Source organism: Euleptes europaea, chromosome 7 (assembly GCF_029931775.1).
Source record: "Euleptes europaea isolate rEulEur1 chromosome 7, rEulEur1.hap1, whole genome shotgun sequence".
NCBI classification, from domain to species: Eukaryota; Metazoa; Chordata; class Lepidosauria; order Squamata; family Sphaerodactylidae; genus Euleptes; species Euleptes europaea.
Genome location: NC_079318.1, coordinates 23,470,612 through 23,494,436, shown reverse-complemented (window position 1 = coordinate 23,494,436; position 23,825 = coordinate 23,470,612). Strand labels below are relative to the sequence as shown.

The 23,825-nt window shown below is 43.8% G+C and overlaps 1 protein-coding gene across 1 annotated transcript in view; it reads left to right on the top strand.

Annotated features, from left to right (window-relative positions):
* Positions 1-10,563: 10,563 nt before the first annotated feature.
* COG2 (component of oligomeric golgi complex 2) overlaps positions 10,564-23,825 on the top strand; it is a 40,217-nt gene continuing 26,955 nt past the window's right edge. The window contains exons 1-4 of the mRNA XM_056852633.1: positions 10,564-10,648; positions 18,328-18,489; positions 19,670-19,735; positions 23,676-23,756. Coding sequence (XP_056708611.1) covers positions 10,577-10,648; positions 18,328-18,489; positions 19,670-19,735; positions 23,676-23,756 — 381 coding nt within the window. The 5' untranslated portion in view covers positions 10,564-10,576. The remainder of the gene's footprint in view (positions 10,649-18,327; positions 18,490-19,669; positions 19,736-23,675; positions 23,757-23,825) is intronic.

The window sequence follows — 23,825 nt, the reverse complement described above, 5'->3', positions numbered from 1 at the left end:
AGCACATCTCGGGTCACTTACACAATTTTTTTTTAAATAAAATTCTCACCAATACGGCAAAAGGAGAAAGAGTTTTGGGTTGCGTTTATGAGTAATTCTAGCTCTTTTGTGCTCTTTATAATATTTCTTTTCATGTTCTCTATGCTTTGCCTCTGTTCACATCACAGTAAGGACTACTCTGCCAAAATCAATGGCTATTTCTAAATAAAGAATGAGATTAAAGAAACAAAGACTTTGCTGTCGTAATATTTAATCGGTTGTCAGGAAACCTCAAGTCGGCATGTAAAGCTGGCTTTTCTTTATTCCCTACAATCATTCCTATAATAATACTTTGAAGGATAGCTTTTCAATGAACTACTACATCGCCGGTGATTTATGTCTATCTTTAACATAAGGATTCTGCAGGGAAATATAATATTTAAGCCAACATGGAGATAAAAATAGATACTACTTAATTGCAAGAACTCTCGCCAACCACTTTATTAAAAATTAAAAAGTGAGAACACAACAATGTATCATTTTTATCTGTCACACATAGGACTCTCAGATGACATACTGTCATGACAACTCACAATAAATAAGCATGCCCATTAGCTCTCAAGAAACGATAAACTAAAAAAAACCCAGTGCTGATGAGAACATCAGTGTTGTGGAAAAATATTTGAAACTCTGGCCTTTTAGACAGGGACGTTTCCCCGCGGTCACCCCTGCCGACTGCTTTGGGGTTTCTTTTTGATTATGCATGCCTTTTCCACAAAAGGTATGCATAATCAAAAGGAAGCCCCAAAGCGGTTGGTGGGGAAATGTCCCTGCCTAAAAGGCCTTTGTCATCCAGTGGCGGATTTGCAAAGATGCTTGGGACAGCTTAGTTCTTGCCATTCTTCTGCCACCAGTCTCAGGGCAGCTTAGCTTACACACACATCCACACACACACCTTTTCTGCTTGACAGTAGGGGAGCATTATGGAAAATGAAGCATGATATGAAATGTATCTTCTCACAGCGTGACTGCAATTGCAAAAAAAAAAAAAAAATCTGCTGCATGGCTTGACCATCTGAATCATCCAAAAAGCCAGGGCTCAGCCTCAGAAGAGAATATTGTCTCACAATGTTGCCAAGCAGATAAAAATGACAAAAGAGCTTCCATCAAAGGCATGAGACACCACTTCACCTCTTAGTTGCAGATTCTATTTGAACAAATGCTAGATTAAACGCATGCAGTGCAATTTACACATTCAGTGTAATTTACACATTCAGTGTAAAAGAAAAATGGAGAGGGGCCGTGCCTCAGTGGTAGAGCATCTGCTTGGCATGCAGAAGGTCCCAGGTTCAATCCCCGGCATCTCCACTTAAAGAGACTAGGCAAGTAGGTGATGTGAAAGAGCTCTGCCTGAGACCCTGGAGAGCAGCTGCTTCATGTGATCATGTGTTACAAGCAATTCCCCACAATCATTTAGGGGAGGGGCTGTGGCTCAGTGGTAGAGCATCTGCTTGGCATGCAGAAGGTCCCAGGCTCAATCCTTGGCATTTCCCGTTAAAGGGACTAGGCAGGTAGGTGATGTGAAAGACCCCTGCCTGAGACCCTGCAGAGCTGCTGCCAGTCTAAGTAGACAATACTGACTTCGATGGACCAAGGGTCTGATTCAGTATAAGGCAGCTTCATGTGTTCATGAGTTCATGTTATGGTTTGTCTACATAATAATGACAGACTGGATAGAAACAAATGCAACTATTTACACTTTTTTTTACCTAAATGATGGCCAGGATCCAAAAAAACCCCAACTTTGGCCACTAAATCACAGGGAACAAGCACTTCTCCGAGAGAACTATGCCCCATTTGCATATTGTAGCAATGATTTGGCAATATTTCTCCACTTAGCAATTCAATGCTTGTCTTTGAAGGGATGCTTCTGTGATTTAATGATTCAGAATCCAGAAGGGTAGCATACAGGCGTTGTAAGGAAGGGCAGGTGATTGAGAATGAGTGTATAAATATAGCACAGCCATGCTAAAATGAAATCAAAAGAGCAAAGGCAGAAAACGAGTCTGGAGCAATGCTTCAAGGAAGCAGAGGCACAGAATAAGAGCAGGTGGCTGAATGAGAGCACTGCCCAGCTTGTGTTCGTTCCTGACAGCTGCAAGGTCCCACAGGGCTAGAGCATCTTGCACATCTGGCGTGCTGGAAGCAGACAATGAAACCAAGCCCTTCCAGGATATATATATGAAAGTATGATCTAGTTAAGACTTATCCATAATGCACCTGGATCACCTTGGGACATTAAAAGCTGCTTTCATTTTCCCCCCTTACTGTATGAATGGAACTACCAGTAATTCTTGCATTGCTTTCAGTTGAGCCAATTCACTTGTTCAGAAAAAGCACAGGGTTGAATTCTTCTAAAACTGTAACTCTTCAGCAATCGGGTGAGAATTTGCATGTTTGAATGTTTCCAATATTTAAAAATGCCTATTAGATGACATGTCTGCCCTTGGCCAATTTCAATCTGGTTTGAGGCCTGGTCCACCACTTTGGTGGACAATCCTCGCTTACAAACTGATGGGGGATAATTAGGGTTGCCAACTTCCAGGTACTAGCTGGAGATCTCCTGCTATTACAACTGATCTCCAGCCAATAGAGATTAGTTCACCTGGAGAAAATGGCTGCTTGGGCAATTGGACTCTATGGCATTGAAGTCCATCCCTTCCCCAAGCCCTGCCCTCCTCAGGCTCCACCCTCAAAATCTCCAGGTATTTCCCAACCCAGAGTTGGCACCCCTAGGGATAATGCATCCCTTCTGCTTGATTTATCTGCAGTCTTTGACACAGTAGACCATTCCAGGTCTACTACAGGAGGTCAGAGGACGTCTTTAACCTTCCCCCCTCCCCCTGCACTGTTTCTTGAACTGAAACAGTCCCAAGGAGCACTATTTGGCCTATTGCTGAAGACCACCTGGTGCCAGAAGAATGGAAAGAACACAAGAGCAGAAAGAGAGAGAAAAAGACAGGAGGGTAAATTCTGCAGTCATTGGGGTGACCTTATCCTCATCTTGAGCAAGCAAAATTCAATGGAAAATTCAATGGAAGTATGAAGCAGAAAAAGAACGAAGCAGGAACTAAGAGAAAGCAATGGCCAGGTCCTACAAACAACAGAAATGAGCAAAGAAAATTGCTTACTGTCTTCTATAAGAGCAGATTGCAAGGAACCCCCCCCTTGGGGTGGGGGCAGGGCTACTAGAGAATGGAGGTTTGCTAGCCTTCATGTTTATAGCCATATACCTAGCCAGCCTGGCTGAGTTTTGGTGGAACCTGTAGCTAATTCTGCCTCATTCATTTATTTTTGCAGTAACTGATTGTGCCCAGGTGTAGCTGCAATAAATATAGCTCACAACACAACGTGCAATTATCCTTTTTTCATATTATTAATTAATTGAAGCAGGGCAAAAAAACTGGTATCTTTTATATTTTTAAACCTGTTGTCCCTGCAACTCTACTACTGCCTCAGCTATCTAAATTAACTGTCCTTAATAATCCCTTTTATTAAATAGTGTTACAAGTATAATCTAACTTCTGATTATCTTCCAATCACTTATATTAGCTATGTTGCATAGGCTTAAACCTAATTCTGGGAAAACAGGAATTACAATATTTTGTGTCCAGTCTCTAAGAAAGTAGCTTCACTTGTACCAGATGGTGTTTATGATCTTCCATCTGTATGATCAGATGGCAACTTGAGAAATTTCATTTCAGTTTAAAGAAAACATGGTCTAAACTGCCCTGATGCAGTCAAAGTTAAATGTGACTGGCTACCACAAGTCCTATTGCTTCCAGCTAAGAGTAGATGATTTTAGCTCAACCAGGGGTTATGTAGTTAATAGCATAATAAAGAATAACATAGGAATTGTTCCAATCAAACTTAATTTTCAGACATGACTTTAGCATAGCGTTTCCCCTTGGGAGCAGGTCTCAGAATAGTTAACACCTGTTTTCCTTCCCATTAATATCTTTTTTTTGTGAATCTAAATTTGACCATGTTATGGACCAGGAAAGGTCAATACCTCACTTGTTTCTTCCAAAATTTCTAGTACAAATTCCCATTAAGAGTCTCGTTCCACTGAAAATTAAGGGGATTTACAGCCTTGGAATGGCAGAAATCCAGTAAATTCTTAACATGCGTAAAACAGCAAGTGCCACCAGATTAGGGTTGCCAGGTCCCTCTTCACTACCTGTGGGAGGTTTTTGGGGTGGAGCCTGAGGAGGGCAGGGTTTGGGGAGGAGCGGGACTTCAATGCCATAGAGTCCAATTGCCAAAGTGGCCATTTTCTCCAGGGGAACTGATCTCTATCGGCTGGAGATCAGTTGTAATAGCAGGAGATCTCCAGCCGCCACCTGGAGGTTGGCAACCCAACACCAGATGGATTTTTCCATGTCGCTTAATTCTGTGATTGTACCTGAAGACTACAGACTACAGCTAACCAGAATAAGAAAAATAGTAAGATAAATAACTACTGATCATCCAACAATTGGCAGTTTGAAAACCAAATCAAAATATAGGGTTTCAGCCAAAGCCATTTTTCATTGAAGAAAACAACTACGATTCAGAGCATGACTGTGTTCTAATCCCACTGCTCCCCCACATGCCACTATTTGGCAAGTTACTGGTAGCACAATAACTAATATTCATTTTTAAAAGATTTGTCCAGAGATTTCAAACATTAACCTTCAACTGTTTGAATAACCACAAAGCCATTTGTTTATTTGGTATGTGAGTCCTTTGTGGGCCTGGCATACGCTAAAACGCAGAGAAAGAAATAAATCCAAAAGGAACGGAAGATAATGGCAGACGTGAAGTTTATCATAGCACAATTTGTTAATTGTGACAAAGGCTCTCTAGGTCTTCCTCCTGGTCCTATTACTAGGGTTGCCAACCTCCAGGTAATAGCTGGAGATCCCCTGCTATTACAACTGATCTCCAGCCGATAGAGATCAGTTCACCTGGAGAAAATCGCCACTTTGGCAATTGGATTCTATGGCATTGAAGTCCCTCCCCTCCCCAAATCCTGCCCTCCTCAAGCTCCACCCCCAAAACCTCCCGCCTGTGGGGTAGAGGGACCTGGCAACCCTACCTATTACCATTATGGTTTTAATACTAGCACTGCTTTGCTCTTCTGTCTATCCACAGGAAGATGGCACTGACTGTAACCATCCAACATCATGGCACTGTAGTGTGAGAGAGATTTAAGCATATCTTAAGACACTGTCCTTCAGTGTTACTACTCTGAAGATGCCTGCCACAGTTGCTGGCGAAACGTCAGGAAAGAAAATTCCAAGACCACGGTTACACAGCCCGGATAACCTACAAGAACCAATTAAGCGTATCTGTCGTGTACATTTTTATCCCAATTTCCTTCAAGGAGCTTAGTACATCATACATAGTTCTCCCTCCCCCATTTTTATATTCAGCATAGCCCCACAAGGTAGGATGGGCCAAGAGAGAATGGTTGGCCCTGGGTCTCCCAACAAGATTCATGGATGAGGGGGGCTTGGAAGCTGGGTCTCTCAGATTCTAGTTCAACAGTGTAACCACCATACTGTGCTGGCTTTGAATATATTTGTTTTTGCCCTGAATGCTTATAGTTGTCAGGGTGCCCGTGCAGATGCAGTCACCATAATATCAGTAAATTGCTCACCACAAAGACTAGGATTCTCTGACATATTGACTTGTAAGCATACAGTTGTGTTTCATGTTACCTTTATTTAATTAAGATGCTTAATACAGGTTGTCTCTGTATATTAAATAATTCTCTGTATATGATATATTTCCATTCCATGCACCACAGCCAGCCTACAGGTGAAATCACCAAGGGCTCTTTAGAAAAAGGAAATGTAGAGAGAAACCTTTTGAAAGAGACTAGAAGAAAAAAAAATTGCATTCTAATTTAAACAATATATTTTGGAATGAGACTGTTTCAAAGAGAGTAGATTACTCACTGGAACCTGTCAAGGGAAAGATGATTCTATTATCAAGAGAAGGGTGATTTTATAACATCAAGGAAGATTTATTCTGTTATCGATGAACAATTATGTTCTCTAATGGTAGCAGTCTGCAGACTTTACACATCTCTCCAGTCTTTCACATAATTTGATAACACTTCTGCCACAATAAAATAATATTAACAACTTTGAAATGCTTCACCTGTGGTCTTCCCAAGGGCTTCTAAAGGGACAGGTATCTATTAATCCAGTATCGTCCAAAGAAAGTAGATCAAGCACCTGGAAAGTCCCCTGAGAGCTAATTAAAAACACAGTTTTGAATTTTCTCTCAGTTTTGAAAGGATTTTTGTGAGGGAGATCTCTCTCCATAAAGTGCAGCTGCACCTAAACATGAGGATTTAAGAAGTAGTAATGCTGAAAGCAAGCAGGGCTTAGTCATGAAGGAGAATCAAAAATGTACTATGACAGAAAGAAGTCATGCCAGAATAGAAAACTACTGTACAAAATATCTAACCCGGACCTTTACCTTTAAAGAATCCTATGCAGATCTACTCAGAATCCTACTTGGGTTGATTTAATGGGGCTTGCTCCCAGGAAAGTATTTTTAGGGCTGCACTATTTGTTTATCAGACTGGGGGAAGAAACTGGTCAGGTAGTGGTAAGGCATAAAAAAGTAAGTATCTATTGGGTGCCCTGACCTGGATGGCCCAGGCTAGCCTGATCTCGTCAGATCTCAGAAGCTAAGCAGGGTCAGCCCTGGTTAGTATTTGAATGGGAGACCACCAAGGAAGGCCAAGGTTGCTATACAGAGGAAGGCACTGGCAAACCACCTCTGTTAGTCTCTTGCCTTGAAAACCCCATAAGGGGTCGCCATAAGTCAGCTGCGACTTGACGGCACTTTACACACACACACATCTATTGGGTGGGTACAGAAGTAGGAACCCTGCCAGCCAATCCTTCCGTGGTACCACTGATGCAACAAATAAGGTGGTGATCTCTCAGGGTTATGCAGACTAGTTGGGGGGAAATGTTTTTTTTCAACCCTTTCAGCAATATGCTAAGTCTTCATAGGTAGGACAATTCATGAGGACCCCTGCGGGAGGGGAAATCCTATTTTGGCTGCTGGCACCAGCTTCCTCTCCTCTTGCTGTCCCCTGTCCCCAACCCTCCTAGTCCCACATTTTTTGCCCCTCTCCCCTCAGTCAACCCGTATGGTTTTTTAAAAAATAAATTTCATTTATTTTCTAATAGAGGGTACAGAAAAGAAATGGGAAAAACAGGTGAGGTAAAATTAACATTTCATTTTTTTGTAACCGTGCCCAAGATGATCCTTTTGTTTGTTCTCACCCCACTATGAAGCCTCTTATAAAAATGCAAAACTCAGCTGAACATTCGATGCTCATTAAACCCCTATGGGTTTTGAGCAGTTTAAAAAACACTGTGCAAGTGAAAAGTCCCACGGAGGAGTGTTTTGCTTATCTCTAAAGTAGGCCTTACTCCTGCCTACTTTGATCGTGCTACAGTTGCTCTTAGCAGACTCTCTGCTTCCAATTGAGCAAAAGATAGGTTGCCATTGCCTTCCTCTGTGTGGGCTGAGAGAGTGCTGAGAGAACTGTGACTAGCCCAAGGTCACCCAGCAGGCTTCATGTGGAAGAATGAGGAATCAAACCTGCTTCTCCAGATTAGAGTCTGCCACTCTTAACCATTACACCACGCTGGCTCTTTCAGAGGATGCTACTGGCTACTGAATGGTTAAGCACTCTTCACACGCGCGGTGTACCAGAAGAGTTATAATGCCAGTACAAACTAGTAGCGTGCCAGCAAGTGCGGAAAGCGCTACAGAGCTACTACTGAAGTGCATGTGAATAGTCCCTAGCATTCACATGCACACGGGCATAAGCAGACACGCAAGCACCAAGCACCAAAGCCCCCCTTCACTAAAGTGCTTGAACACACATACACACACACTCATGCAAGCATCTCCCGTTCAGACTCCCCTCCCGGGCTGGAGTTCTCCCTCCCTCCTTTCCTGTTCCCAAATGAAGGGAACTCTCTTATCTGAAGGAAAGTACAGTCTGTAACTGACTAGTGAAACTGACAAGATAGACCCGCTAGTGCTTGGGAACTGCTGACTGCTGAAATATGTATTGTTAATGCTAAGACAATGAACAATGAACTCTCACATGTTTGTAAAGTAACCTTTAACGTAATACGTAGTTGCCTAAAGTCTATAAAGCTAACTGCTTGCCTCTTGGGGGGGGGCGGGGGTCATCTCCCGCCTGCCGTCTGGGTGTAGAGGTGCACACCCGGTTCTATTCTTGATCAATAAAAGAGCTGTTAGTTTCAATCAACTTCCTCTCAATTGTCTTTCATTGGACTCTGTAGACAATTTTGGGTCACAACACTACTTCCGTATCAACCCTGGTGGGCTCCAACAACGGCAGTGGCAGGTGGTTAAAAGCAGCAATGACCTTAATGAGTGAAGTAAGTAAACAGGGAAGTTTCATCTAACAAGGTCAATAATAACTGGCAGCCAAGGGTGACTTTAACAGGGCCTTTTGTGCTCGCCAGTTAAGAGCTAGGAATGCCTTCTACAAAGGAAAGTCTCTTAACGTCAGTCTGGCTGTTATTCGTGTGTCCTCCCCACGCGGACTTAACACTGGCAGTAGGACGCCAGCTTCTTATTCCCTGCTGGCGCCCTTCCGGCTCTCTCAAGCCTGTTCCCTAACGACAATTCTCCATTAGATACCGTTGAGGGACGAGTTAGATTTTTAATGGCAGACGTTAACTCTAAGATCACGCTTAGCGTGGCTTTTTAAAATCATGTTAGCGTCTAAGTTAAGGAGGAAATTTGTTGAAAATTAAGCTCCAAAGTTACCATAGAAAGAATATTTTAGGGGAACTATAATGTTTAAATCAAGCAATAACATCAGGGTTACCAGGTCCCTCTTTGCTATCAGCGGGAGATTTTTGGGGCAGAACCCGAGGAGGGCAGGGTTTGGGGAGGGGAGAGGACTTCAATGCCATAGAGTCCAATTGCCAAAGCGGACATTTTCTCCAGGTGAACTGATCTCTAGCGGCCGGGCATCAGTTGCAATAGCAGGAAATCTTCTGCTATTAGAGGTCTATAAAACTATGCATGGTTTGGAGAGAGTGGACAGGGAGACGTTTCCCCCCCTCTCCCATAATACTAGAACACGGGGTCATCTGCTAAAGATGGAGGGTGAGAGATTCAAAACAGACAAAAGGAAGTATTTTTTCACACAACGCATAGTTAAATTGTGGAACTCCCTGCCCCGGGATGTGGTGATGGCTGCCAACTTGGAAGGCTTTAAGAAGGGAGTGGATGTATTGATGGAGGAAAGGGGTATTCATGGCTACTAGTTAAAATGGATACTAGTCATGCTGCATACCTATTCTCTCTAGTATCAGAGGAGCATGCCTATTACTTTGGGTGCGGTGGAACACGGGCAGGATGTAGTCATCTTGTTTGTGGCTTCCTGGAGGCACCTGGTTGGCCACTGTGTGAACAGACTGCCGGACTTGATGGGCCTCGGTCTGATCCAGCAGGGCCTTTCTTATGTTCTTATGACCTGGAGGTTGGCGACCCTAAACAACATTTTTATACGTGGCTGTCTGTAACGTTTTACCAATTTTATTCACGTAATTCTGGGTGTTGTGGGTTACATGTTTTGTGTGGCTTTAACCTGAATACTGTTAAGGTCTGTGACGAAAATACTAATGCAATTGGCGCTGAGTTCTCCATTATAAGGTAAAGGTCCCCTGTGTGCAAGCACCGGGTCATTCCTGACCCATGGGATGACGTCACATCCGGACATTTCCAAGGCCGACTTTGTTGGCGGGGTGGTTTGCCAGTGCCTTCCCCAGTCATCTCCCCTTTACCCTCAGCAAGCTGGGTACTCATTTTACTTGGTGATAAATATCCAAGAAAGTATACATACTGAGTTCTAACACACTGGCCTGATCCAGCCACATTAAACACACCTTTAATCATCACTGAGCTCAGTGGGAAGCTTCAGTTGAGCACATGCTTAACTCTCTCGTTAAAATCATCGGGATGACAAGTATTTAATTTTGCCTGGCTCCCCGAAACCGACTTCCGTCGGGATCGAACTCGGGTCGTGAGCAGAGCTTTTGACTGCGGTACCGCAGCTTAACGCTCTGCGCCACGGGGCTCCAAGTTCTCCATGACCCCCCCCCCCCACACACACACACACTTTTTCTGTCCCCTCCCACCATCCCTCGGGAGGACGGCAGCCGTTCCTCGGGTCCGAAGCAAGGGCTGCCGGGAAATGTAGTTCCCCCCACCTCACAAGAGAGCCGCCGACCTCTTTCACCTGCGGCTTGCAGCCATCCCCTGAAGCGGAGCTCTCGTTCGCAGAACAGAGTCCGGGCCTGGTCGTCCTTCCCTGCTTCAACCCCTGCTCGAGCGCAGGCGGCGACCCCGTCGGCGGAAGCGCCGCTCGCGTACGTTGCGCGTCGACGGGGCAACCGACGCTGAGGTGGGGGGAGGGGGAGAGAGACGTGGCCGTTGGGCAGGCCTCTCTTTTTGTTTGGGGCCTGCGGTGATGGAGGCGCGGGACATGAACCTGCCTCGGGGACCCGACCACCTGTGCTTCGACAAGGACGAGTTCATGAAGGTGAGGGGCGGGATAGCGGGGGGTGGGGAAGAAGATTTGGGGGGGGGGAGCAGTGGCGGGCTGGCCAGGGCGTGAGTTTGCCCCATGGCGAGTGGGCCCCTGATGAACCGGGGGCCCTTCCCCATTAGACAATTACGTTTAAAACGTCTATGAATTCTCAGTAGCTTGAAACTATAATGCGAGTTTCGGTATTATTACTCAATCAGTCAATACCTTTATTGGCATAAAAATACTATTACCGCGTGCAAGTAAAATTAGCGTCATATGACTGTGTTACTATTTTTTCAAAAAAATCATTTTTTGAGGATGCTTTGTATTTAAGAGTAGAAAAGGGCAAGAGTCCAGGAGCACCTGAAAGACTAACAACAATATTTTCTGGTAGGGTAGGAGCTTTCGTGAGCCACAGCTCACTTCTTCAGATATAGCTAGAATTTATCTGAAGAAGTGAGCTGTGGCTCCCGAAAGCTCATACCCTGCCAGAAAATATTTTTGTTAGTCTTTAAGGTGCTGCTGGACTCTTGCCCTTTTCTACTACTGAAGAAGTGAGCTGTGGCTCCCGAAAGCTCATACCCTACCAGAAAATATTTTTGTTAGTCTTGAAGGTGCTACTGGACTCTTGCCCTTTTCTACTACTGAAGAAGTGAGCTGTGGCTCCCGAAAGCTCAAACCCTGCCAGAAAATATCTTTGTTAGTCTTGAAGGTGCTACTGGACTCTTGCCCTTTTCTACTACTGAAGAAGTGAGCTGTGGCTCCCGAAAGCTCAAACCCTGCCAGAAAATATCTTTGTTAGTCTTGAAGGTGCTACTGGACTCTTGCCCTTTTCTACTACTGAAGAAGTGAGCTGTGGCTCCCAAAAGCTCAAACCCTGCCAGAAAATATCTTTGTTAGTCTTGAAGGTGCTACTGGACTCTTGCCCTTTTCTACTACTGAAGAAGTGAGCTGTGGCTCCCGAAAGCTCATACCCTGCCAGAAAATATGTTTGTTAGTCTTTAAGGTGCTACTGGACTCTTGCCCTTTTTACTACTGAAGAAGTGAGCTGTGGCTCCCGAAAGCTCGTACCCTGCCAGAAAATATGTTTGTTAGTCTTTAAGGTGCTACTGGACTCTTGCCCTTTTCTACTACTGAAGAAGTGAGCTGTGGCTCCCGAAAGCTCATACCTTGCCAGAAAATATGTTTGTTAGTCTTTAAGGTGCTACTGGACTCTTGCCCTTTTCTACTACTGCAGACAGACTACCACGGCTACCCACTGTGAATTGTATTTAAGAGTATAACTGAAAAAAATAATTCTGATTCAGGTTATGTGAGGCCGATGCATAAGTTATATAGGCTCGGATCTTTACTATTGCGACTGTGCAAGGAAGCTTAGCTGGGAATTTTAATTGTACCTTTTTTCTCACTTATGTATTTCTTGAAAATTTTATTTATTTCTTATAAAAATTAAATGGTAGCCTTATAGTTGTGGGTCTCCTGGCAACCAATATTTTTAGACCCAGTGGGTTACTGCACTTGTATTCCCAGCGATGTATTAAGAGTTTGAAAATGTTATAAAAAATACTGTTCGCACTTTCTATGTGTTCCCACCAATGTATTAAGAGTTTGAAAATGTTATAAAAAACATCTCTTTTAAAAGGGTTTTTGGATACCACGGCTTATAAATGGTTGGAAGAAATCTTCACAGCTATAGGGGCCAAACAAAGTGCGAACAGTATTTTTTATAATGTTTTCAAACTCTTAATACATCGGTGGGAATACATAGAAAGTGCAACAGTATTTTTTATGACATTTTCAAACTCTTACCGGTAATACATTGCTGGGAATACAAGTGCTGTAACCCCCCCAGTCTGCCACTGGTTGGGAAGTTGAGATCGCTGAATATGGGGGGGGGGTACTGGTAACTGAACTTAATGGGTTAAAGGCCTAGCAATCCTCCTCCCCCCTTGCAGAGTTAACAGTTGCTTTGCTTTTTCCCTTAGTAGTGTTCAGGTTGCTAGCTGTTACGTGCACTGTTGTTTGGGGGGTTGGGTTGGGAAGGAACAAAATCCATGTAATCCTTCTGTTTGGGCCAACCCAAATGACACAAAACGTTATGCAGGCTTTTGAGTTTATCAGAACTCTTCATCAGGCAGTTGTTACAAAAATTAAAAAAATGAAGGAGGCAACAAGCAGATTTTTCAGCTCTGGATCTTAAGACCCTGTCTTTCCAGCCTTTGGTATTTGATGTTGATAGGCACACAGGCCACTTACGCATGGGAGGTTTTGCCTTGGATTTTCCGCTCTCTAGATGCACATTTTCCCCATCCGAATTCTCAGAACTCAAAAATAAGCCCCCATGCAGAGTTTTGAGAACTCAGATGGGGAAAATGAGCATCCAGCAGCAAATCCAAGGCAAAACCTCCCATGCGTAAATGGCCACAGACTTCCTTATCAGCAGCCAGCGGGAAGTAGTAGTTACTGTTTGGCCTTTCTTACTTTACCAAAAGCTCTGTAATTTACAGTTCCAGCCTGTAAGTGTAACCCCACCATGGGAGGAGGTTAAATGTGTGGATTGCTGCATATGCATTTGGTGAACATAGAAGTAGTCTTGTCATACATCAGTCAATATTTCGGAATATTGTATAAGGATATGTCCTCTGTGGAATTGATATCTGTACAGTTTTTGGTAATCTATGAAATGTGAAGAATCTACATGTGGCAGCTTGTCTAGCATGGTGGTGGAAAGTACTATCAAATAGCAGCTGGCTTATGGCGACCCCGGAGGGTTTTCAAGGCAAGAGATGTTCAGAGGTGGTTTTCCATTGGCTGTCACTTCGTAGCGACTCTGGTCTTCCTTGGTGGTTTCCCATCCAAATCTTAAACAAGGCCAACACTGCTTAGCTTCCAAGATCTCATGAGATTGGGCTGGCCTGGGCACCCGGGTCAGGATAGCTTATCTAGTAGCTTTACATTTTTTGCCTGGCACAGTGCCTCTGATTGCTCCAGGGCCACGCTGTCCTAAAGGCTGCTTTTGCTAAAAAAAACAAAAACAACCCTGCATAATGAAATAAGCTGCCACCTACACTGGGGTATTTTTGGCTTCATGGAATATTTGGCAGTATTTAATGGTGGTCAAATAATATGTGGTCAATTGACACATATCAGTCAATCAGTTTATTTATTATGGTCAAAGACCAGCTTACACAAAAAGGAATATAATAAATAATTAAAATATGTCTAATATTTGATCAGATAAAACAAAACATTAGTTACAACAACTCTTAATAAAATGGTCTGTTTAACATGAAAGACATTATGACAGCTTCTTCTGCCTTATAACACATGCCCTGGCACAGAATCTCGCAACTTGATAAGTAATATCTTTGACACAGTCATCTAGTAGTGTGGCTATCTCTATCTGGGAAACTAGACAAAATTGGATTGATGAACATTTTACGAATGTCTTGATAACTGTCCATTTTATCAGTTGACACATATTAACACAACAGTGTTAACTGTAGAGCAGTAGAGCTCATTCTGTGGCCCTTGGAGAGCCACGTTCGCATTTACCATCAACCAAAAGAGCCACATGACTAGTGTATGCCTGTGCTCCACCCACAACAGGTAAACATGCAAATTTAATATTACTATTAATGTTAAATGGATATCTGTAACCTTTTAAATTACTAGAGTATCTCTGAGCGTGTAGGGCTGCCTCTCCCTACCACTGTTGAACCTTAGCCAGCCCTTGTGTATCTGGAGTGAGGGAAAGCATGAGGCACGGTATCTCAGGCAAGAGAGTGAGATTGCCAAGGTGCCTAGAGGACAGTAAGCTGGCGGTAAGGGGAAAAGAAACATCACCACCCCACTCTGGCCAGGCTGCCCTTTTCCCCCATATGAAAATTTATGTAAGACTCCCTACAGCAGTCATGTCCAAAGTCCGGCCCGGGGGCCAATTGCGGCCCCTGGGCCTGTTTAATACGGCCCCCCAGCCTGTGTTGCAGAGAGAGAAAAGGGGGCGTGTGGGGGCTGCCCCTGTGCTTTGCATCCCCGAACAAAAGGGCAACGCTTGGGCAGAGGGTTGCCTTAATTGGCTGTCTCAGCCCCACCCCCTGGAATGAAGGCCAGCGAGTCTGAAACCTTCTTACCCAGAGCCCTCGTGTGGGGACGCGGCCTTTGTTGTTCTGACGCATGGAAAAGCAGCAGCAGCTTCTCCCAAGTGGGTCAAGGGGGATCCTGAGGATGGGTTGGGGGGGACTCAAGGGTGGAAAAGGTGGCGGGGGGGAAGGGAAATGCAAGGGAGGTCAGAGGCTGGCCCCAATCCGGGAGAGGAAAGACACCCCCCCCAAACACACACACACACACACACCGAAAAGCCTGGGAGTTGGGGGGCTGCTCCGTCTGGCTCTCCTTTTTCCTCCTTCCTCTCTGCAGAAGGCTGGGGTGGGGGGGAGATGCAGCCCCTTCCCTGCATTGCGGAGGCCTCGCGAGGGATCCAGATTTGCAGGGTGGGTGGGAGGGAGGAGGGGAGAGACTGGATGGGTCTTGAGTGGGGGGATTGTGAGTGAAGGAAAGGCAGGGGGGAGAGGGGGCTGGATTTGGGGGCGGGAAGTGTTTGGAGTCAGACCCCCCAGCAGGTTCTCTCCAAGGCAAGTGGCTGCTTCAAAAGAAGGGATGGGGTGGGGGAAATAAATGACTTCTGGCATGTATCGTGTTTGGAAACGAGGCGCGTTCAGACGGGGCCGAGACTGCAGAGGACACCCGTGTTCATTCCGGAGGTCAAAGCCCCGAGCAGAGAGCAAAGAGGTCAGAAGGAAAGAAGAAGAGAAGGGTTGGTTTTTATATGCCCACTTTCTCTACCACTTAAGAGTGGCTTACAATCGCCCTCCCCTTCCCCTCCCCACAACAGATACCCTGTGAGGTAGGTAAGGCTAAGAGAGCTGTGACTAGCCCAAGGTCACCCAGCAGGCTTCGTGTGTAGGAGCGGGAGAAACAAATCCAGCTCACCAGATTAGCCTCCACCGCTCATGTGGAGGAGTGGGGGAATCAGACCTGATTCTCCAGATCAGACTCCACTGCTCCAAACCACCGCTCTTAACCACTACACCACGCTGGCTCTCATGGGGAGAAAAACTCCACATTCCTCCCTTCACGGGAGATGTCAGAGTGTCTGAATCTTGGACTCCATGAGAATGAAAACCAGTTTATTTCCTGGCTCAGATGAGGGGAGGACAGAATACCCCCGGCATGGTTGAAGGGAGAGAGTCGACAGTCCCAGAGAGGCACATGAGCGGGGGTGGGGGGGAGTAAGAGTTCCTGCTCCCTCCCTACAGGAGGAAGGTTAGAGATTTAGAAGCTGGGGGCGTCCGGTGAGCTTAAAGGGGTTTTGGGGAAAGGAAGGAATGTAGCCATGGTTTTTGTGGTGCAGTCTGTGGTTATGGGCATAATAAGTATGCCGTTTGCAATAAACTTTGTATAAAATAGTTAATTTGCATTTAATTAATTTAATTAAGAATGTCAGGCAAAATGGTCGTCCCTCATGCATGTTCACTTCATCAAATCTGGCTCTCTTTGAAAAAAGTTTGGACACCCCTGCCCTACAGGATTAGATAATACTTCTTGTGTGTAATGCAGACATATCTACATATCTAAATATCAATGTGGCCAAATTTGTGGGTACTTAGATCCAGATCCGCATAAACAGACAAGGCCCATCTTTCTACAAACCTGGAAAAAAAAATCCCTAGGTTTGCAGAAAAATCTGAAATTAAAAGAAGAAATACATCGGGGGTTAACCTTTCCCCCCCTAATAATAGTAGCAGCACCAATAGCTTTAAGAAATTAATGCCTGTTGCTATGCAACCACAAGAGTATTGCCAGCCTTGAAGGCCTAGTTTCCGTAAAAGTGGAGGAGGGGGCAGGGCCCTTTCCTGAACTTTGACCTTTGAGGGGGGACTGATTAGGGCCAGTAGCAGCCACGGGTGACTTGGATGACTCACCCAGGCCCGGGAGCTTGCTACTGTTCAACAACCGCCGCCTATGAAAGCCAGTGTGGTGTAGTAGTTAGAGTTTCAGACTAGGATCTGGGAGATCCTGGTTTGAATCCCCACTCTGGTGTGGAAGCTCACAGGGTGATTTTGGGCCAGTCACACTGTCTCTGCCTAACCTATCTCACCAAGCTGTTGTAAGGATAAAGTGAATGATGTAAGCTGCTTTGATACCCCACTGTGGATAAAGGCAGGGTATAAATGAGTAAATAAATAAAAAGTGGCTGAAAATTGGGGGAGGGCCAGATAAAAGGTAGATTGTTGGGGAGGGTGAGAAGGAAGAAGGCAAAGATGAGGATATGGGGGTTGCCAGGAGGAAATAGTGTGGACAGGGGGGTCCATGGGAAAGTCAGGTGCTCCCTGCAAGTCCTTGCAGGTTCCCCACCAAGCAAGTGTGCCTGTTGGCTGGCAGTGCACAACTGAGCCATAGTTTTCTTGGGTAGATAATGCCAAGTGAAAGGAAGGAGGGAAACTTGAAGACAAGGTAGCCCATAAATGTAGGCTAGCTGGTGGGTGAAAAGGAGAGAAGCAAGCAGGAAAAGTGGAGTGGCTATGGGGACTGCCAGGGGAGAGAAACCAGTGAGGGAGAGGGAAATGATATTGCCCCTGCAAGTTGTATTGGGTCCCCCATTTTTACAACATATTTTCAAAGATATGCTTTTTGTTTAAATGCTAATGATATTGGCAACAATTAGTTTGCTGTAATGTGTTAGACAATGTGTTAATGAGTTCAGTATTTTCAGTGTTGCAAAATTTAACTTGATATCCCAATATACTGGTAGTCCTACATGCCGACTGTACAAGAGTATTTCTGCACAAATACACTTTCTTTTGTTTCCTACAGAATTGTTTTTCTGTCTTCAACTTTCATTTCAGTTGCATGATGTCTAGCAAGAAGACTTGCAGGAGTATTGATCATAACAAATAATGTGGTGGAATTTTGTTTTTAAAATCCATTATACCAAACAAAGCATCTCCTGTCCCCCTCTGCCTCCCTTTGCTCTGGAGGTTCCATATCCCATGGGTTATTATGAACTATCCAAAGGAAGTCGTAGAAGCTGTTATTTTGAAGGAGAACCATAGTCACAAAAACAGCTAGGTAGTCTCCATTGTTTTAGATGGTTTGGAATCAGAGCTAGGTAGAGCTAGACAGCTAGGTAGTCTCCATTGTTTTAGATGGTTTGGAATCAGAGCTCTACAGCCAACAGATACTAACATACTGTGGCCTTTATATTGCAACCCTATGCGGCATCAGGAATTGGAATTATAATTTTAATCTGTTTAGGGCTGTTTTAATGTACTGTTCTATGTGATTTTATCATTTTACTACATGTTTGTAGATTGTGTAAGCCGCTCTGAGCCCAGTTCACTGGGGTAGAAGGGGTTATAAGATTGATGAAATAAATAAATAACAGCTTCATTTCTGGGACCATAAGTAAATATTTAGATTGCCACACCATAGAGGATACGATCAATAGAGCCACAAAATAGCTAGATGAGTACAGGACAGATAATAAATAATGGAAGAAATTATATCGTTATTTTAGGTACAGTGGAAAGTCATTTAAGGAGAGTACGCTTTCCACAAGGAATCCCAAGCTTCTGTGATATAATGATCCGTAAACCTCTGTACTTTTCTTTCCTTTTTTTCATCTGCAGCCAAACTTTGATGTTGATCACTTTGTGTCTGAATGCAGAAAACGCGTTCAGCTGGAAGAGCTCCGGGATGACCTTGAGCTGTACTACAAACTTCTTAAAACTGCCATGATAGAGCTCATAAATAAGGATTATGCCGACTTTGTTAATCTTTCCACCAATCTGGTAAGTTTTCCAGTAGGATTTTACGTGTGGTTAGTGTCATTTCTAGTTATGCTAGATAAGATAGGCTATGAGACTTTGATATTGATCCGTAAGAGCAGCTCTTGATACTTTTAAGTAGGAACTAGAAGCCTTACGACAAGGACTTGATGGGCAAGGGGGATGTTTGGGTACATAAGCAGCCTTCAGTGTGGTCCAAAGGTGACTGGCAAAAAAAGTCTCTGCCTAATACACAGGCTACTCACAACAATTCTTAGTTGATTTGACTACTTTAAGTTACACACAAACCAATGGGACTTAAGTGCATCTAACTTGGTCTGGATTGAGACCAGCAAGTTTATCTGCAATTTGACAATACATCATTCTGAGGCATTACTGAAGGGTGCTCCTTATTTCTATCAAAACCTGAGTAGGTGTACAGTTCAGCTCTGCCGTGCTCTTGGCTCCTATTTGATTTCAAAGGAAGTGTGGAGCCAGCGTGGTGCAGTGGTTAAGAGCGGCGGACTCTAATCTGGAGAACCAGGTCTGATTCCCCGCTCCTCCACATGAAGCCTGCTGGGTGACCTTGAGCCAGTCACAGTTCTCTCAGAACTCTCTCAGCCCACATTGGAGGCAGGCAATAGCAAACCCCCTCTGAGCCTCTTTTGCCTCGAAAACCATACAGGGTTGCCACAAGTCAACTGTAACTTGAGGGTGCACACGTGGAGCAGGGTTTAAACTGTTTTTGATCATGATTGAATTTTTTTTTGCGTGGGCAGAATTTTTACCCCTGGATTGGACTCTGGAAGGATGTACTTTTCAGATATAATAGTTGTTAAGTTTTGACTTATTAATTTTTTTCTTTAAAAATAATTTGATGTTCAGTTACTGAAGATGGAAGTTATAACTATTTAAAATTGTTTATATTTAAATGCTTCTATAGTTGAATTAAGGATGTAGTAGTTGAACACACAGACTACTTCCATGTCTGCAGTTTTTGTCCCCTTGATTCTTATTTATTATTCAAACTTTGGACGAGATTGCAGGTAGCCCTCCAAATTTACTTGCAAGCTTGGGAGCCCCATTTGGGGGGGGCGGTTGTAGTAACAGCTGCCAGCCTTTAAGAAAATATACTTTGCAAGCATACTAATATGATTTGTTTCAGCTGTTCAGTAATAACGGCGTATTTTTGCAATTTCTTTAGGTTGGCATGGATAAAGCCCTTAATCAGCTTTCGGTGCCTTTGGGACAGCTGCGAGAGGAAGTCATGGTATGTTTGGAAGCCATGCTAAAGCCCTGCAAAATGGCTGCTGCGTGCTTAAAGGTTTTGTTGTGAAACTGCTCCAGTTTTTAAAAAAGGCAAGCAGCCAGGTGGTACGCTCAGATTCTATATGGTGTTGCGATATGGGACTTCTGTGGAGCAACATAATTTCATTTCTCCCCGAGGCTAAGTTGTGTAGACGATTTTAGATATTCTGTTATAGCGAGAGGAGAAGTTGGATTGCGGCCAATGAGCATTTTAGTTACTCTTGCCCTGACCTGGATGGCCCAGGCTAGCCTGATCTCTTCAGATCTCAGAAGCTAAGCAGGGTCGGCCCTGGTTAGTATTTGGATGGGAGACCACCAAGGAATACCAGGGTTGCTGTTCAGAGGAAGGCACTGGCAAACCACCTCTGTTAGTCTCTTGCCATGAAAACCCCAAAAGGGGTTGCCATAAGTCGGCTGCGACTTGACAGCACTTTACACACACACACATTTTAGTTACTCTTACTCCTCTTGCTTAGACCAAGTCAACCTTAATCCCTTGAACAAAAAAGAATAGCGCATTTTGTGTCCAAATCTTCCTAAAAGGGAAAAAAATATGTTTAACCGAGTTCTTCTTTTTCATAAACGTGTCTTTTCCCTTTTAGGATGAGTTGTCCAATGAAGTTTTTCTTTTTAAAACTTTGTGACTTATGCCAAGGAGTTGTGGGGGGGGTTTGTTTTGTTTTGTAACAGAAGTTTTAAAAAAACAATAATACAAAACCTTATGAACTGTATCACTTTATCAATCTATCTGAAACTAAACTGGATGACAGAAACCACACACTGAGGCCATCCACAGACATGGTAGGGTCAGTTAATACAACTTTCTAAATTGACCTAAAAAGAGAAACCTTAAAAACTGACCTGGTGAAGATTAGAAATGCTCTGAGTGGGAAGTAATGTTGAATGCAACTGAGCATAATTTAGGAGGAAAAGGGGGACAGGGTATAAGACAATTCATGGAGAAGCCCCTGACAATTCGTGGAGAAGGAGACCTTGACATGCCCCCCTCCCATGATCCCTTGTGGGCTCCATATTATTTATTTTGATAATTTAAGTAGGTGCTTTGGGATCCATAGTGCCGAGGTCAGGGTTTTTCCCCCCTAAAGAGATTGCTCCTGAGGAAGAGCACTAGCTCAATTATGCACAGGGCATCTTTGAAACCAATATTTTAAAAACATTTGACTTTTGGTTTTTGGCCCTTGAGTGGAGCTGGTTGGCCCTGTGTGAAACTGGATGCTGGACTAGATGGACCACTGGTCTGATCCAGCAAGACTCTTCTTATGTTATTGTTATTGGTGAAATAATGCAGCTGCAGAGACAGCTCTCCTGTATGTTTCCCCCCCCCCCTTTGCACTGGCATTTGAAAAGCAATGACAAAATTTATTTATTTTATTTATAATATTTTTCTGCCGCCTTCTCACCCAAACAAGGTTTCCAAGGCGGACAGAATTATTTTGACTTGCATGTTAAAAATGCTTTGGCAGTGGAGCACCCTTTGAACCAAGACCTTATGCATATTTATAAGTTACAGTAGATGTTGACTGGCTTTATTTATTGTATTATCAGTTGTTAGTAAGGTTGCTGTCGCTATTACACACGGAATGAACCTAAATTTGAAAAATTAGAGTGTCTGGAGAAGGCAGAAGTCTGTAGGTGTGATGAATGGTGGCTGTATCCATTTTTGTAGCTGATATTACCTTATCAGGTTGTGTAGCGGCTAGTGCCTGATGTCTTAGCTTCTGTATTATGTTCCTTCTATGGAGGAAGCCAGTATGGACAACTGTTCTGGTTGAAATAGGTCTGCTATTGCTGATCTGTTTGTAACTAGACTTCAAAGAAAGTGGAATACTATTTTCCCATTCTTCCCCTCCCCAAATGTGCAAACCACTGACTCTTGTGATTTGAAAGATAATAATGCAAACCTTACAGGTACTGGGAGAAGGAATTTTAAAATAAACCCAAGACTATTATATGTTGGAAAGGAAAATAGGATTATATGGATTTAATGCACTGTTGACTCCACCATACAAAGAATTGTTAAGACCCAGAAAAGTGAGCAAGATTTGCTGGATGACCCCATGATCTAAAATAATAGAAGTGGAATGAAATGTCAGTGGTATAGAATGTAAGATCAGTTTTTTAGGGATTAATAATGTTTAGAAATGACTGCAGAAGAGAGAAATCTTGAGAATCTTGCTCAGGGACAAAGGTTACTTTGAAGAATCAGTATGCAAAAGACAACTAGTGTACTAGAAGTTAGAGTAGTCTTTATTCTACAAAGCCCCAATGAGATTAAATGAAAACAAGAGTTGAAAGATGCTTTAGTGCCTTTCTTTGGTCAGAAGTCTTTCTCACTGGCTTCTCCTGAGTTGTTGTTAACACCTCTTCTCCTCACTTGTTGGTTCTTTTGAGGGCCAGCTACAAGTGACTTTTGGGATCCTAGCCTGGATGTTATGTTATATAATGTAGCTCCCATGGGTAGGTGGGGGGATATAGATCAGGGTTGTGCTAGGAAAGGATCCCCTTCCCCTCCAGTTCTTTAGTTTCTAGAAGAGATGAATGATAGGCATTATACCATTGTTTCCTTTCTTAGTCTTAAAGAAGTTTGGGGATACAAAATGAAGGGGAATAATTAAACTCCTCCTCACCTGGTGCCATAGCCTTGATCCTCATTGGGATCCTGTGGTTGCTTTATGTAGTTAAATTGGGGGACCGTGATCACAGATTCCTAATGACATATGTAGTTTGGCCCTTAGCCACTTCCAGGAATACCAAGAGGTATCTTTCTTCATTCCTCACAGCCTGGAAATATGCAATGACAACTGCTTCTGTTGTAGTTAATAGGTCTCTGAAGACAGAATTTAAGGGCCATTCATTCGTAATAGCCCTTCCTTCTAGGTACAAAGCCAGAGTAGAGCTGCCATCCAGAATGTTTATGGGCTGCTGTTCTATTTCTGTGCAGGAGTTCCTGTGCTGTTCCACTGAAGCTCCTGGGAGAGGCTGTGCTGATGTGGGAAATAGCCACATTGCCAGCTCCTCTCATATGTCCTTGTACATCCAATGTTGCTGCAGTAGTAAAAGAAGGACAGGCATTACATTGGCTCCAGAGAGCAAGCGTGGTGTAGTGGTTAAGAGCAGTGGTTAGGAGCGGTGGGCTCTAATCTGGAGAACCAGGTTTGATTCCCCAGTCTTCCACATGAGCAGCAGTCTCCAATCTGGTGAACCGGGTTGGTTTCCCTACTCCGACACATGAAGCCAGCTGGGTGACCTTGGGCCCTCTCTGAACTCTCTCCGCCCCACCTACTTCACGGGGTGTCTGTTGTGGGGAGGGGAAGGGAAGTTGGTTGTAAGCCAGTTTGATTCTTCCTTAAGTGGTAGAGACAGTCAGCATATAAAAAACCAACTCTTCTCTTCTTCTCCTTTGCTATTAAGATAACACTGGGATTGCCACTGGTTCAGGTTGTGCCCTGACCATGCCTCTTTGGAAATTCCCTCCCTCCCATCTACCGCTTCAGCTTATTCAGCCAAGTCTATCCTTGTTCAAAAACATAGTCCTGCCCACTTTTGGCATAACAGCGTAAACTGCATTTCCCACAAAAGATTATACAGTTTCCGTCAAGGTAGAACAGCCTGCACATTTGGACAGGGGAAGGACTCTTGTATGAGTGCATATAGAAGACTTTTGTTACCTGAGATTCAGTTTGATCCATATTTTTGAGAGCTCCTTATCTGTTAACGCAACTTGCTCACACACTTTAAATAGTTGCACTCTCTGACTGGGGGGGGGGTTATTGGTGTGAAGGGGGATGTTCCTTGCTACTAATGGTTTCTGCAATCCCTTAGGCACCAGCTAATCTGTTTCAAAACAGCTGCAATTATTTCTCTATTTTTTAATGTTTCAGAGTCTTAAATCATGTGTCAGTGAAGGAATCCAAGCAATTGATGAGCGTGTGTCTAAGCAAGAAGATATCAGAAGAAAAAAGGTAAGGCAATCAATTTTTTATTTGTATTTTCACACCAAAGGGCCAAAACTAATCAATTAAAAACTATAT